Source organism: Echiichthys vipera (genome assembly GCF_963691815.1).
Source record: "Echiichthys vipera genome assembly, chromosome: 6".
Classification (NCBI taxonomy): Eukaryota; Metazoa; Chordata; class Actinopteri; order Perciformes; family Trachinidae; genus Echiichthys; species Echiichthys vipera.
Window position 1 is genome coordinate 585,081 of NC_139831.1, and position 12,911 is coordinate 597,991.

Genomic DNA, 12,911 nt, shown 5'->3' on the forward strand with positions numbered 1-12,911 from the left:
GGGAAGTCGCTCACACTCACGCATGTTTGATTCTCATGCTTTTATTTTGTCGATTGAAGGGGGAAGTGGCTCAGACTCAGCGATGTTTGATTCTCACGCTTTTATTTTGTCGACTGAAGGGGGAAGTGGCTCAGACTGAACCGATGTTTGATTCTCACGCTTTTATTTTGGCGGCTGAAGGGGGAAGTGGCTCAGACTCACGCATGTTTGATTCTCATGCTTTTATTTTGTCGACTGAAGGGGGAAGTGGCTCAGACTCACGCATGTTTGATTCTTACGCTTTTATTTTGTCAACTGAAGGGGGAAGTGGCTCAGACTCACCGATGTTTGATTCTCACGCTTTTATTTTGTCGACTGAAGGGGGAAGTGGCTCGGACTCACGCATGTTTGATTCTCACGCTTTTATTTTGTCGACTGAAGGGGGAAGTGGCTCAGACTCACGCATGTTTGATTCTCACGCTTTTATTTTGTCGACTGAAGGGGGAAGTGGCTCAGACTCACAGATGTTTGATTCTCATGCTTTTATTTTGTTGACTGAAGGGGGAAGTGGCTCAGACTCACACATGTTTGATTCCCACGCTTTTATTTTGTCGACTGAAGGGGGAAGTGGCTCACACTCACGCATGTTTGATTCTCATGCTTTTATTTTGTCGACTGAAGGGGGAAGTGGCTCAGACTCACGCATGTTTGATTCTCACGCTCTTATTTTGTCGACTGAAGGGGGAAGTGGCTCAGACTCACGCATGTTTGATTCTCGTGCTTTTATTTTGTCGACTGAAGGGGGAAGTGGCTCAGACTCACGCATGTTTGATTCTCACGCTTTTATTTTGTCGACTGAAGGGGGAAGTGGCTCAGACTCAACCGATGTTTGATTCTCACGCTTTTATTTTGTCGACTGAAGGGGGAGGTGGCTCAGACTCACGCATGTTTGATTCTCACGCTTTTATTTTGTCGACTGAAGGGGGAAGTGGCTCAGACTCAACCGATGTTTGATTCTCACGCTTTTATTTTGGCGACTGAAGGGGGAAGTGGCTCGGCTGACGGCAGAGCTGCAGGTCTATGACGAGCTGAAGAGGAGAGTCCAGGAGTCCACGTTCATGAAGGACCTGCAGAGGAACATCCAGGTGTGGGACATCTTTATTTCACAGGAAGTCACAGGACGTCACAGGAAGTCACAGGACGTCACAGGAAGTCACAGGGAGTCACAGGGAGTCACAGAAAGTCACAGGGAGTCACAGGAAGTCACAGGGAGTCACAGGAAGTCACAGGAAGACACAGGAAGTCACAGGGAGTCACAGGGAGTCACAGGTAGTCACAGGAAGTCACAGGGAGTCACAGGGAGTCACAGGACGTCACAGGAAGACGCAGGACGTCACAGGGAGTCACAGGAAGTCACAGGAAGACACAGGAAGTCACAGGATGTCACAGGAAGTCACAGGTAGTCACAGGAAGTCACAGGGAGTCACAGGGAGTCGCAGGACGTCACAGGAAGACGCAGGACGTCACAGGGAGTCACAGGAAGTCACAGGAAGTCACAGGGAGTCACAGGAAGTCACAGGAAGTCACAGGGAGACACAGGAAGTCACAGGAAGTCACAGGGAGTCGCAGGACGTCACAGGAAGACGCAGGACGTCACAGGGAGTCACAGGAAGTCACAGGAAGTCACAGGACGTCACAGGGAGTCACAGGAAGTCACAGGGAGTCACAGAAAGTCACAGGGAGTCACAGGAAGTCACAGGGAGTCACAGGAAGTCACAGGAAGTCACAGGGAGTCACAGGGAGTCACAGGGAGTCACAGGATGTCACAGGGAGACACAGGAAGTCACAGGAAGTCACAGGGAGTCACAGGGAGTCACAGGGAGTCACAGGGAGTCACAGGGAGACACAGGATGTCACAGGAAGTCACAGGGAGTCACAGGGAGTCGCAGGACGTCACAGGAAGACGCAGGACGTCACAGGGAGTCACAGGAAGTCACAGGGAGTCACAGGAAGTCACAGGAAGTCACAGGGAGACACAGGAAGTCACAGGGAGTCGCAGGATGTCACAGGAAGACGCAGGACGTCACAGGGAGTCACAGGAAGTCACAGGAAGTCACAGGACGTCACAGGGAGTCAAAGGAAGTCACAGGACGTCACAGGAAGTCACAGGAAGTCACAGGGAGACACAGGAAGTCACAGGAAGACACAGGACGTAACAGGAAGTCACAGGGAGTCACAGGAAGTCACAGGAAGTCACAAGGAGTCACAAGGAGTCACAGGGAGGTACAGGAAGTCACAGGAAGTCACAGGAAGACACAGAAAGAGACAGGAAGTCAAAGGAAGTCACAGGAAGACACAGGGAGGTACAGGAAGACACAGGAAGTCAAAGGAAGTCACAGGGAGTCACAGGAAGACACAGAAAGTCACAGGAAGAGACAGGAAGAGACAGGAAGTCACATGAAGAGACAAGAAGTCACAGGGAGTCACAGGAAGTCAAAGGAAGTCACAGGAAGACACAGGGAGATACAGGAAGTCACAGGGAGATACAGGAAGTCACAGGACGTCACAGGGAGTCACAGGAAGTCACAGAAAGTCACAGGAAGTCACAGGGAGTCACAGGAAGTCACAGGGAGACACAGGGAGTCACAGGAAGTAACAGGAAGTCACAGGAAGAAGCAGGACGTCAAAGGAAGTCACAGGAAGTCACAGGAAGACACAGGGAGTCACAGGAAGTCACAGGGAGTCACAGGAAGTCACAGGACGTCACAGGAAGTCACAGGGAGTCACAGGAAGTCACAGGGAGACACAGGAAGTCACAGGGAGTCACAGGGAGACACAGGAAGACACAGGAAGTCACAGGACGTCACAGGGAGTCACAGGGAGACACAGGAAGACACAGGAAATCACAGGAAGTCACATGGAGGCACAGGAAGACACAGGGAGACACAGGAAGTCACAGGGAGACACAGGAAGTCACAGGAAGACACAGGGAGTCACTGGAAGACACAGGGAGACACAGGAAGTCACAGGGAGTCACAGGACGTCACAGGAAGTCACAGGAAGTCACAGGGAGTCACAGGAAGTCACTGGAAAACACAGAAAGTCACATGGAGACACAGGGAGTCACAGGAAGTCACAGGGAGTCACAGGAAGTCACAGGGAGTCACAGGAAGTCACAGGGAGACACAGGAAGTCACAGGGAGTCACAGGGAGACACAGGAAGTCACAGGAAGACACAGGAAGTCACTGGAAGTCACAGGGAGTCACAGGAAGTCACAGGAAGTCACAGAGAGACACAGGAAGTCACAGGGAGTCAAAGGAAGACACAGGGAGTCAAAGGAAGACACAGGAAGTCACAGGGAGTCAAAGGAAGTCACAGGGAGTCAAAGGAAGACACAGGAAGTCACAGGGAGTCAAAGGAAGTCACAGGGAGTCAAAGGAAGACACAGGAAGTCACAGGGAGACACAGGAAGTCACACGGAGTCACAGGAAGTCACGGGTAGAGACAGGAAGTCACAGGGAGTCACAGGAAGACACAGGGAGTCACAGGAAGTCACAGGAAGATACAGGAAGTCACAGGAAGATACAGGAAGACACAGGACGTCACAGGAAGTCACAGGAAGTCACAGGGAGACACAGGAAGTCACAGGGAGTCACAGGAAGATACAGGGAGTCACAGGAATTCACAGGAAGTCATAGGACGTCACAGGAAGTCACAGGAAGACACGGGGAGTCACAGGAAGTCACAGGGAGACACAGGGAGTCACAGGAAGACACAGGAAGTCACAGGAAGACACAGGAAGTCACAGGAAGACACAGGGAGACACAGGGAGACACAGGGAGTCACAGGAAGACACAGGAAGTCACGGGACGTCACAGGAAGTCACGGGAAGTCACAGGAAGTCACAGGGAGTCAAAGGAAGACACAGGAAGTCACAGGGAGTCAAAGGAAGACACAGGGAGTCAAAGGAAGACACAGGGAGTCACAGGAAGTCACAGGGAGACACAGGAAGTCACAGGAAGTCACGGGTAGAGACAGGAAGTCACAGGGAGTCACAGGAAGACACAGGGAGTCACAGGACGACACAGGAAGTCACAGGAGGTCACAGGGAGTCACAGGAAGTCACAGGGAGACACAGGAAGTCACAGGGAGACACAGGAAGTCACAGGACGTCACAGGGAGACACAGGAAGTCACAGGGAGTCACAGGACGTCACAGGGAGACACAGGAAGTCACAGGAAGACACAGGAAGTCACAGGAAGTCACAGGGAGTCACAGGAAATCACAGGGAGACACAGGAAGACACAGGAAGTCACAGGGAGTGACAGGGAGTCACAGGGAGTCACAGGAAGACACAGGAAGTCACAGGAAGACACAGGGAGTCAAAGGAAGACACAGGAAGTCACAGGGAGTCAAAGGAAGACACAGGGAGTCACAGGAAGACACAGGGAGACACAGGAAGTCACACGGAGTCACAGGAAGTCACGGGTAGAGACAGGAAGTCACAGGGAGTCACAGGAAGACACAGGGAGTCACAGAAAGTCACAGGACGACACAGGAAGTCACAGGGAGACACAGGAAGTCACAGGGAGACACAGGAAGTCACAGGACGTCACAGGGAGACACAGGAAGTCACAGGGAGTCACAGGAAGTCACAGGAAGACATAGGAAGTAACAGGAAGTCAGTAACTATAATAATAATGAGGCAGAGGAAACGTCGTTTGTTTGCGTTTTTTGAACCATGTGTGACTGAGGGCACCCTCCCACTGTGCGTCCTTCACAGGTTAGAGCGCCCTCCCACTGTGCGTCCGTCACAGGTTAGAGCACCCTCCCACCGTGCGTCCGTCACAGGTTAGAGCACCCTCCCACTGTGCGTCCGTCACAGGTTAGAGCGCCCTCCCACTGTGCGTCCGTCACAGGTTAGAGCGCCCTCCCACTGTGCCTCCGTCACAGGTTAGAGCGCCCTCCCACTGTGCGTCCGTCACAGGTTAGAGCGCCCTCCCACTGTGCGTGCGTCCCGTGCCCCGTGCTTTAGGGTCCTTGTCCCCCCCTCCAGGCCCGTTTGTACTCACACTACCTGGGCCTCGGAGAATGCTTCTTGCTGCCTATACGTCATCACGCCGTAACACGTCACACGCATTGATGACGTCATGGCGATGCGTGGCTTTGTTTCCAGATCTTTCCGTAGACCTCAGAGTTTTTGTGCGTCTTGTCGACTGTTTTTGAATCTTTTCATCGACCAAATCTGCAGTAAACACTCCACCTCCGCATCACACCAACGTGAACCTTTCACCGCCATTGTTTGAAATGTCCGCGCATGGTCCCTCCTTCTTTTTTCTACGTCCCAACAGGCGCACAGGAAATGACCTCAGAACCGCCGTAGGCCTCGTGCTCGTACACGTGCGCACGCTCGTGCTCGTACACGTGCAAACGTGCTTTACTAAAGCCCACCTCTCCCAAACGGGCCGTGGACGGCAAGCGTGCCGCTCCTAGACGTGGTACGGTTGCACTCCCACTGGTCAAAGGAACCAGACTTTAGGAGGAACTTGGGGGGGGCGCCCTGAGAGGTCAAATCCGCAGTGATGGGACTCTGCTCTCTGAATATTATAAGTTTAATAAAGAATATTAAACTTTATTTAAACACTCGTATGAACACATTTGGTCTGAAGCTTCTTCTTCTTCTTCTCCTCTTCTTCTTCATCTCCCCTCTCTTACTCCTGTTCTTCTTCTCCTTCTTCATCTTCTCCTCCTCCTCTTCCTCCTCCTCTCCTCCTCTTCTTCTTCTCCTTCACTAAAGGAGACCCCCCCCCCCCCCCCCCGTGTGTTGGTTGTGCTGACGTGTGCTGTCTCCCCCTGCAGGCCCATGGCAGCCCAGGTGCATTCTGGGAGTGTGAGCTGGACTCTCTGCTGTTTGTGATAGAGATGAAGAGGGAGCGCGTGCAGGAGCAGAGCCGCAGGCTGCAGACCATGGACGCCGTGGTGCGTGCCCTCCTCCCTCTCTCCACCTCCTCCCTCTCTCCACCTCTTCCCTCTCTCCGCCTCTTCCCTCGCTCCACTCCTCTTCCCTCTCTCCGCCTCTTCCCTCGCTCCGCCTCTTCCCTCGCTCCGCCTCTTCCCTCGCTCCGCCTCTTCCCTCGCTCCACCTCTTCCCTCGCTCCACCTCTTCCCTCGCTCCGCCTCTTCCCTCGCTCCACATCTTCCCTCGCTCCACCTCTTCCCTCGCTCCACCTCTTCCCTCGCTCCACTCCTCCGCTGAAGTCCCTGACCTTTGCCCCTGTTCCCTCGCTCCACTCCTCCGCTGACGTCCCTGACCTTTGCCCCTGTTCCCTCGCTCCACTCCTCCGCTGATGCTCTGACTTGTGCTCCTGTTCCCTCGCTCCACTCCTCCGCTGACGTCCCTGACCTGTGCCCCTGTTCCCTCTCTCCACCTCTTCCCTCTCTCCACCTCTTCCCTCGCTCCACTCCTCCGCTGACGTCTCTCACCTGTGCTCCTGTTCCCTCGCTCCACTCCTCCGCTGACGTCTCTCACCTGTGCTCCTGTTCCCTCGCTCCACTCCTCCGCTGACGTCTCTCACCTGTGCCCCTGTTCCCTCGCTCCATTCCTCCGCTGACGTCTCTCACCTGTGCCCCTGTTCCCTCGCTCCACTCCTCCGCTGACGTCTCTCACCTGTGCTCCTGTTCCCTCGCTCCACTCCTCCGCTGACGTCTCTCACCTGTGCCCCTGTTCCCTCGCTCCACTCCTCCGCTGACGTCTCTCACCTGTGCCCCTGTTCCCTCGCTCCATTCCTCCGCTGACGTCTCTCACCTGTGCCCCTGTTCCCTCGCTCCACTCCTCCGCTGACGTCTCTCACCTGTGCCCCTGTTCCCTCGCTCCACCTCTTCCCTCGCTCCACTCCTCCGCTGATGCTCTGACCTGTGCTCCTGTTCCCTCGCTCCACTCCTCCGCTGACGTCCCTGACCTGTGCCCCTGTTCCCTCTCTCCGCCTCTTCCCTCGCTCCACTCCTCCCCTGACGTCTCTCACCTGTGCCCCTGTTCCCTCTCTCCACCTCTTCCCTCTCTCCACCTCTTCCCTCGCTCCACTCCTCCGCTGACGTCTCTCACCTGTGCTCCTGTTCCCTCGCTCCACTCCTCCGCTGACGTCTCTCACCTGTGCTCCTGTTCCCTCGCTCCACCTCTTCCCTTTCTCCTCCTCTTCCCTCGCTCCACTCCTCCGCTGACGTCTCTCACCTGTGCTCCTCTTCCCTCGCTCCACTCCTCCGCTGACGTCTCTCACCTGTGCTCCTGTTCCCTCGCTCCACTCCTCCGCTGACGTCTCTCACCTGTGCTCCTGTTCCCTCGCTCCACTCCTCCGCTGACGTCTCTCACCTGTGCCCCTCTTCCCTCGCTCCACTCCTCCGCTGACGTCTCTCACCTGTGCCCCTGTTCCCTCGCTCCACTCCTCCGCTGACGTCTCTCACCTGTGCCCCTGTTCCCTCGCTCCACTCCTCCGCTGACGTCTCTCACCTGTGCCCCTGTTCCCTCGCTCCACTCCTCCGCTGACGTCTCTGACCTGTGCTCCTGTTCCCTCGCTCCACTCCTCCGCTGACGTCTCTGACCTGTGCCCCTGTTCCCTCGCTCCACCTCTTCTCTTTCTCCTCCTCTTCCCTCGCTCCACTCCTCCGCTGACGTCTCTCACCTGTGCTCCTCTTCCCTCGCTCCACTCCTCCGCTGACGTCTCTCACCTGTGGCCCTGTTCCCTCGCTCCACTCCTCCACTGACGTCTCTTACCTGTGCCCATGTTCCCTCTCTCCACTCCTCCGCTGACGTCTCTCACCTGTGCCCCTGTTCCCTCGCTCCACTCCTCCGCTGACGTCTCTGACCTGGGCCCCTGCTCCCTCTCTCCACCTCTTCCCTCTCTCTGCCTCTTCCCTCGCTCCATTCCTCCGCTGACGTCTCTCACCTGTGCCCCTGTTCCCTCGCTCCACTCCTCCGCTGACGTCTCTCACCTGTGCCCCTCTTCCCTCTCAGGTGCAGAAGAACCTGGAGCTGCAGGACCACACGGGTCTGGTTCTGCAGCAGAACGAGGACCTGAGGGACCGGATCCACAACTGCCAGACCCTCATCCAGTACGGGTCCACCAGCCGCCGCCCCCCCCCCCCTTCTTCTCTTCTTCTCCTTCTTCTTCTTCTTCTTCTTCTTCTCCTCCTCCTTCTTCTTCTTCTTCTTCTTCTTCTTCTTCTTTTTCTTCTTCTTCTTCTCCTTCTTCTTCTTCTTCTCTTTCTTTTCTTCTTCTTCCTCTTCTTTATTTCTTCTTCTTTTCTTCTTCTTCTTCTCCTTCTTCTACTTCTGTTTCTTCTTCTTCCTCTTCTTCATCTCCTTCTTCTTCTTCTTTTCTTCATCTTCTTCTCCTTCTTCTTCTTCTCTCCTTTGCTTGTCTTCTTTCCTAATTTTTCTTCTTCTTCTTCTTCTTCTTCTCTTCTCTTCTTCTTTTTCTTTTCTTCTTCTTCTTCTTCTGCTTCTTTGACAAACGTTGGCGCTCCTCCGGTGACTCGAGCGTTTCTCTCTTCTGTCGTCAGGCAGCTGTCAAAGGAGCAGCAGGACCTCAAGGTGGCGCTGGAGAGGCAGGCGGCGACCAACCAGACGCTTTCTCAGGAGAAGGAGCAGCTGATGTTCAAACTGAGACACAGAGACTCGTGTCCGACCATCATCCTGCCCGCCATGATGCAGGAGATCGCTCCCAGATGACCGCGCCGACCCCCGTCCTCCCTTTTGTTCCTGGACTAACGCCGCGGTGACGCCCACCCCGCTGTTAGCGTGGCAACAGGAAGCGTGGATAAACTTTGAATCTGGATCCCGACGCATCCAAACGAACCGAGACTGAATATTTCTGGGACTGTAACTCCACCGCTGGATGTTCTCATGCAGCCAAACCAACCCGCTCTGGGTTCCCGGACCTCCGACCCACCGACGCCACGGCCGCGTCCGTTTCCTGTCAGATTAAAGTGCGTTACGGCGCTTTAACCCGCTCACTTTTGAGGCCGCGGTCACATTTCCTCAGGCAGCCGCTGATTTCCAGCCCTGAAGTCGACTCCTTGACTTCACCTTGACGCGGTTGTTGAGGTTCACGAATCGCCGGTGTGACCGCCGCACCTTTACGGTTCTACTTCCTGTCTGTTTACTCGCATAACGACTTTCAACGTAAAGCTGGATCCTCCGACGTGATTTACCTCTAAACTCTGGGGGTTCGAGCCTCCAGTCGTGACGCCGACCCTGACTCCACCACACGTCTCAGAACCGCATCGTTCCCCGTCTTCTGCTGTCGGACCCGAGGAACTCTGAGGTTCTGAGATCACGTGCGTTCGTCGGCGGAGGAAACCCAGAACGGCAACCATCCAGTTTTTCCATTTTTGAGTTCCTTCTTCATCTTGGACGTCAGTTTCAGGTACTTGACGGTTCAACCCATCGAGAGTTCTTCCAAGAACTACCACAGACTCCCACAGTCCTTCAGGTGTTTCCCCAACTCTTCCAATCCTGAGGTCCCTCAAAGGTCCGACGGGTTCCCACAGAGGCTGTGTCGAACAGGACCGTCCACTGGAGGGGGTCGTCAGAAGGACTAGAAACGCCGTTAGTGCGGAGTAATCGTACCAGGGTCGAGCTCGACTCGTGCTGCCAGATCGACTCAACACTTACCCAGTTGAGGGCTTTTATTGTGAAAGGTGTGAAGGACAGGAGTGGATCTGGCGTGAGCGGGTTAGGGTCAGGGCGAGCGGCCTTTGTCGAGGTTGGAAGGAGTTCGTTTCACCGCCTTGACTCGGACTCTGGGGGCGCCGCGTTGTTGTTTTATGATCCTCTTGCGCGGCGTTGTGCGGCGCTTCATCGGAGCGAGAAAGAACTTAAGGCATCAATGAGCATCTGGAACTCGATGACTAGATTCTGAGGCACGCGCGGTTCTGACGAACTTTACTGAGGTTCGCTCGTGCGTCTTTGTGTTCCTTAAAAGATGGCGGATTTCTGACCCGACCCCTCCAGATGATTGAGTCTCCTGGTTCTCATGGTCTCAGCAGATCCATGTGAACTCTGGTTTAAAGATCTTTGTGAAGGGGTGAAAATCCTGGTTTCTGATTGGATAAACCATCTGTCTGTCACCAACATACGGGCCAAACCAACCAATCAGATGAGTGAAGCGTGTGACGTGCTAACAGCGTGGAGGCAAAGCTCAGAAAGGAAACAACATGTGGGTAAAGGAGATTTTCCCTTTGTGTTTAACGTGAATTTACGGATCAAAGGCCCAATTTCAGGAGCCCGGTCCATATTCAACAGAAGGATCCAGAGAACAAAGAGTTAGTGAGCGGCTCGCTCCATAGCTGCTCATCTCATCCGTGGAAGCCTCCATGTTGTTCACACTCAACAGTCTCTTCTGTTTCACTTCAATCCACCAAGGAAACCAACGCTGATTGGTTCAAACTGCTCAAACGTCACCAGACTGATCTGAGAGTGAAACACGACGGATCAGGGATCAGGACGGACTCTGGGGGGTCACGGGCTTTGAACTTTCTAAAGTTGGGCCTCTACGTTCCTCGTGGCGACGCGGAGAGTATGAATGAAGAGTTCCTCACAATAAAACACTTCGTCGTCAGGCTTCAGTCTGATTAGAAGCTAAAGAGCTTTTTTAAAAGGTTTCTCTTGCTTTAGGGTTAAAGAAGCTAAAGCTAACGCTAACCCTGACCTGGACGTGCAGTAAAGTGGATTCATTCAAATGTTTTGTCTTTTTCGTGGATTCGCGTTCCTTTTACCCACTTCCTGTTTGCGTCGCCTTGATTTAGGGTCGAGTCTAGATGGTGAACCAGTATTTGAAGATGGTTGACGTGGTCTTGACCTCGACTGGTTACGGTTCGGATCGGTCGTCGCGCGTCGAGTCTTAGTTTCCATCCTGACCTGACGTTGCTTCAGGTTTCTCACGGCGTCGCAGTCGTCTGACACATTTTAAATGTAGAGTTAACTGCTCATTGCTGCTGTTAGGGGGAGACACCACTTCACTCTCAGACACAGGGGTCACATGTGTTTGTAGACGGTAAAACAAACCACACTGAGCCCTTTTTTATACTTTTGGGGTTTTTTGAGCCTCAGAATCAAACATTTTATCTCTCTCTCACTCACACAATGGACTGTTTTGGTTTTGTTCAGTGAAAAATGGCCGATGGCTCGGTTAATATTGGTGTTTTAGCATGTTAGCATCTTGGACGAGGGGGTGCCAAAGTCATTCGTTTTATTTTTTCGTAGTGATTTCTAGATCTTAACTGCGTAGCTACAAGCTAAACTTCAGTAACTCTAGAACAAATGACCCTCTGAGTTTTGTTTACTTTGAGATTAATGCTAACGTGGCATGCTAACACGACTGACTTGCTAAAATACTTTTATAATAGTGGTAGTATGTTAAATACTAACTGTTAGCATGGTAACATGGCGAAACATGCACGCTTAATACCACAGTGTAAACATCGGTTAGTTAGCAATGATAACATGCTGTTGTTAGCATATTAGCTTGCGAAGGTAAAAGCTGAGTCATTTCTTCACACAGTGGACTGTTGGAGTTTCAACCAGTGAAAATGAATTTTAAGCTAAATTAATCTTAATGTTGTTAGCATGCTAGCATTTTAGCTCAATGGTGCTGGAATGTATTCGGTTCATATTTAAATTAGTTTCATGCTTCACAGAAGCTGAATGCTAACATTTTGAGTGATCCCCAGATTTTTGTGTGTTGTTGTTTTTATCACCCAAAACTGAAAAAACAGAGTCCCTGTGAGCTCTCCTGTACTTTCAGATGAATGCTAACACGGCATGCTAACAACAGACTTTGAACGTGCTAAAATGCTGTTAACATACTCAGTGTTAGCATGTAAATGTTAGCCTGGTAACATGGCAAAAAACTTAATGTTTCATGCTAAACGCCTCCATGTTAATCTCCATTAGTTTGCTTGATAACATGTTGCAGTTAGCATGTTAGCTTTAAGCTCGGAGTGATAGAAGTGTTGAGACTAGTTCAACACACATTGGACTGTTTGAGTTTTATTCATTAACAAATGACTAAAACTATAAATGTGTCCTAAAAGATCAGTTTGGTTAGTTGTAAATTGCTTCATAAGATGCTACCATTAGCACATTAGCATTCAGTGCAAACTTCAGCTGCGGTGTTTTAGCTCCACTAGTGGTAAAAATGTTATATTTGTTTTTTTTTTAATGTAAAGCCTCATGCGGTTGCTATTGTTGCTAACAGTGACTAAGCAAAAATCTTCTGTGTGTCTGTTTGAAAGTCGGGGACAACTTGGACTTGGTTAACTGACAGGCTATCGTTTCTGAGGAGCTAACTGATCGTGTCGTAGCTATCCGGTAACAGTATGGCACTAGCTGGGAAACATATCTCATGACGTTAGCTTATCAGTTAGCTCAACACCAACAGATAGCTCTTGTTTGCATTTAACACTCCAGCAGAGAAACTGTGCTAATGTTAAAGCTTCCGCCATTTTGGGACTTTTTAGCGGTTTGCTCAAAAGTCATCGATGTCGAAACGGTTAGCGACGGAGCAGCGATGCTAATTTGTTCAGGCCTCGTGAATTTAGGTCAGAAATGTTTTAAATGCTGGTGAAATGTTTGACACGTCCATAAACAGTCACACAACGATGATCACTGTGTGCGTCCTGCCTTTGAAAAGCCTGATCACTGTCAGACTGTGTTACTCTTTAAAGATGTGAAACATAGGACCATGTTGTCTTTATCTTTCTTGGAGTTATGGGTTTATATTGCCAACAAAAACAACATTTATCAGTGTTTTGACGACTGGTTTTCTTTATGCACGAGCACTTTGACCAGTGTTTTACCAGGAGTCTGTATGAGAGAGATTCTTCCTGCTTTGTTGTGTTTTCGGCTTCTTACGCGTAAAAACTTCTTCCATCT

General features: G+C 51.9%; 1 protein-coding gene across 1 annotated transcript in view; it reads left to right on the forward strand.

Moving 5' to 3' along the window:
• The window catches only part of ccdc69 (coiled-coil domain containing 69), a 30,781-nt gene extending 17,870 nt beyond the window's left edge, over positions 1 to 12,911 (forward strand). Inside the window, exons 6-9 of the mRNA XM_083914758.1 lie at positions 1,023 to 1,124; positions 5,840 to 5,959; positions 7,989 to 8,086; positions 8,537 to 12,911. Coding sequence (XP_083770884.1) covers positions 1,023 to 1,124; positions 5,840 to 5,959; positions 7,989 to 8,086; positions 8,537 to 8,705 — 489 coding nt within the window. The 3' untranslated portion in view covers positions 8,706 to 12,911. The remainder of the gene's footprint in view (positions 1 to 1,022; positions 1,125 to 5,839; positions 5,960 to 7,988; positions 8,087 to 8,536) is intronic.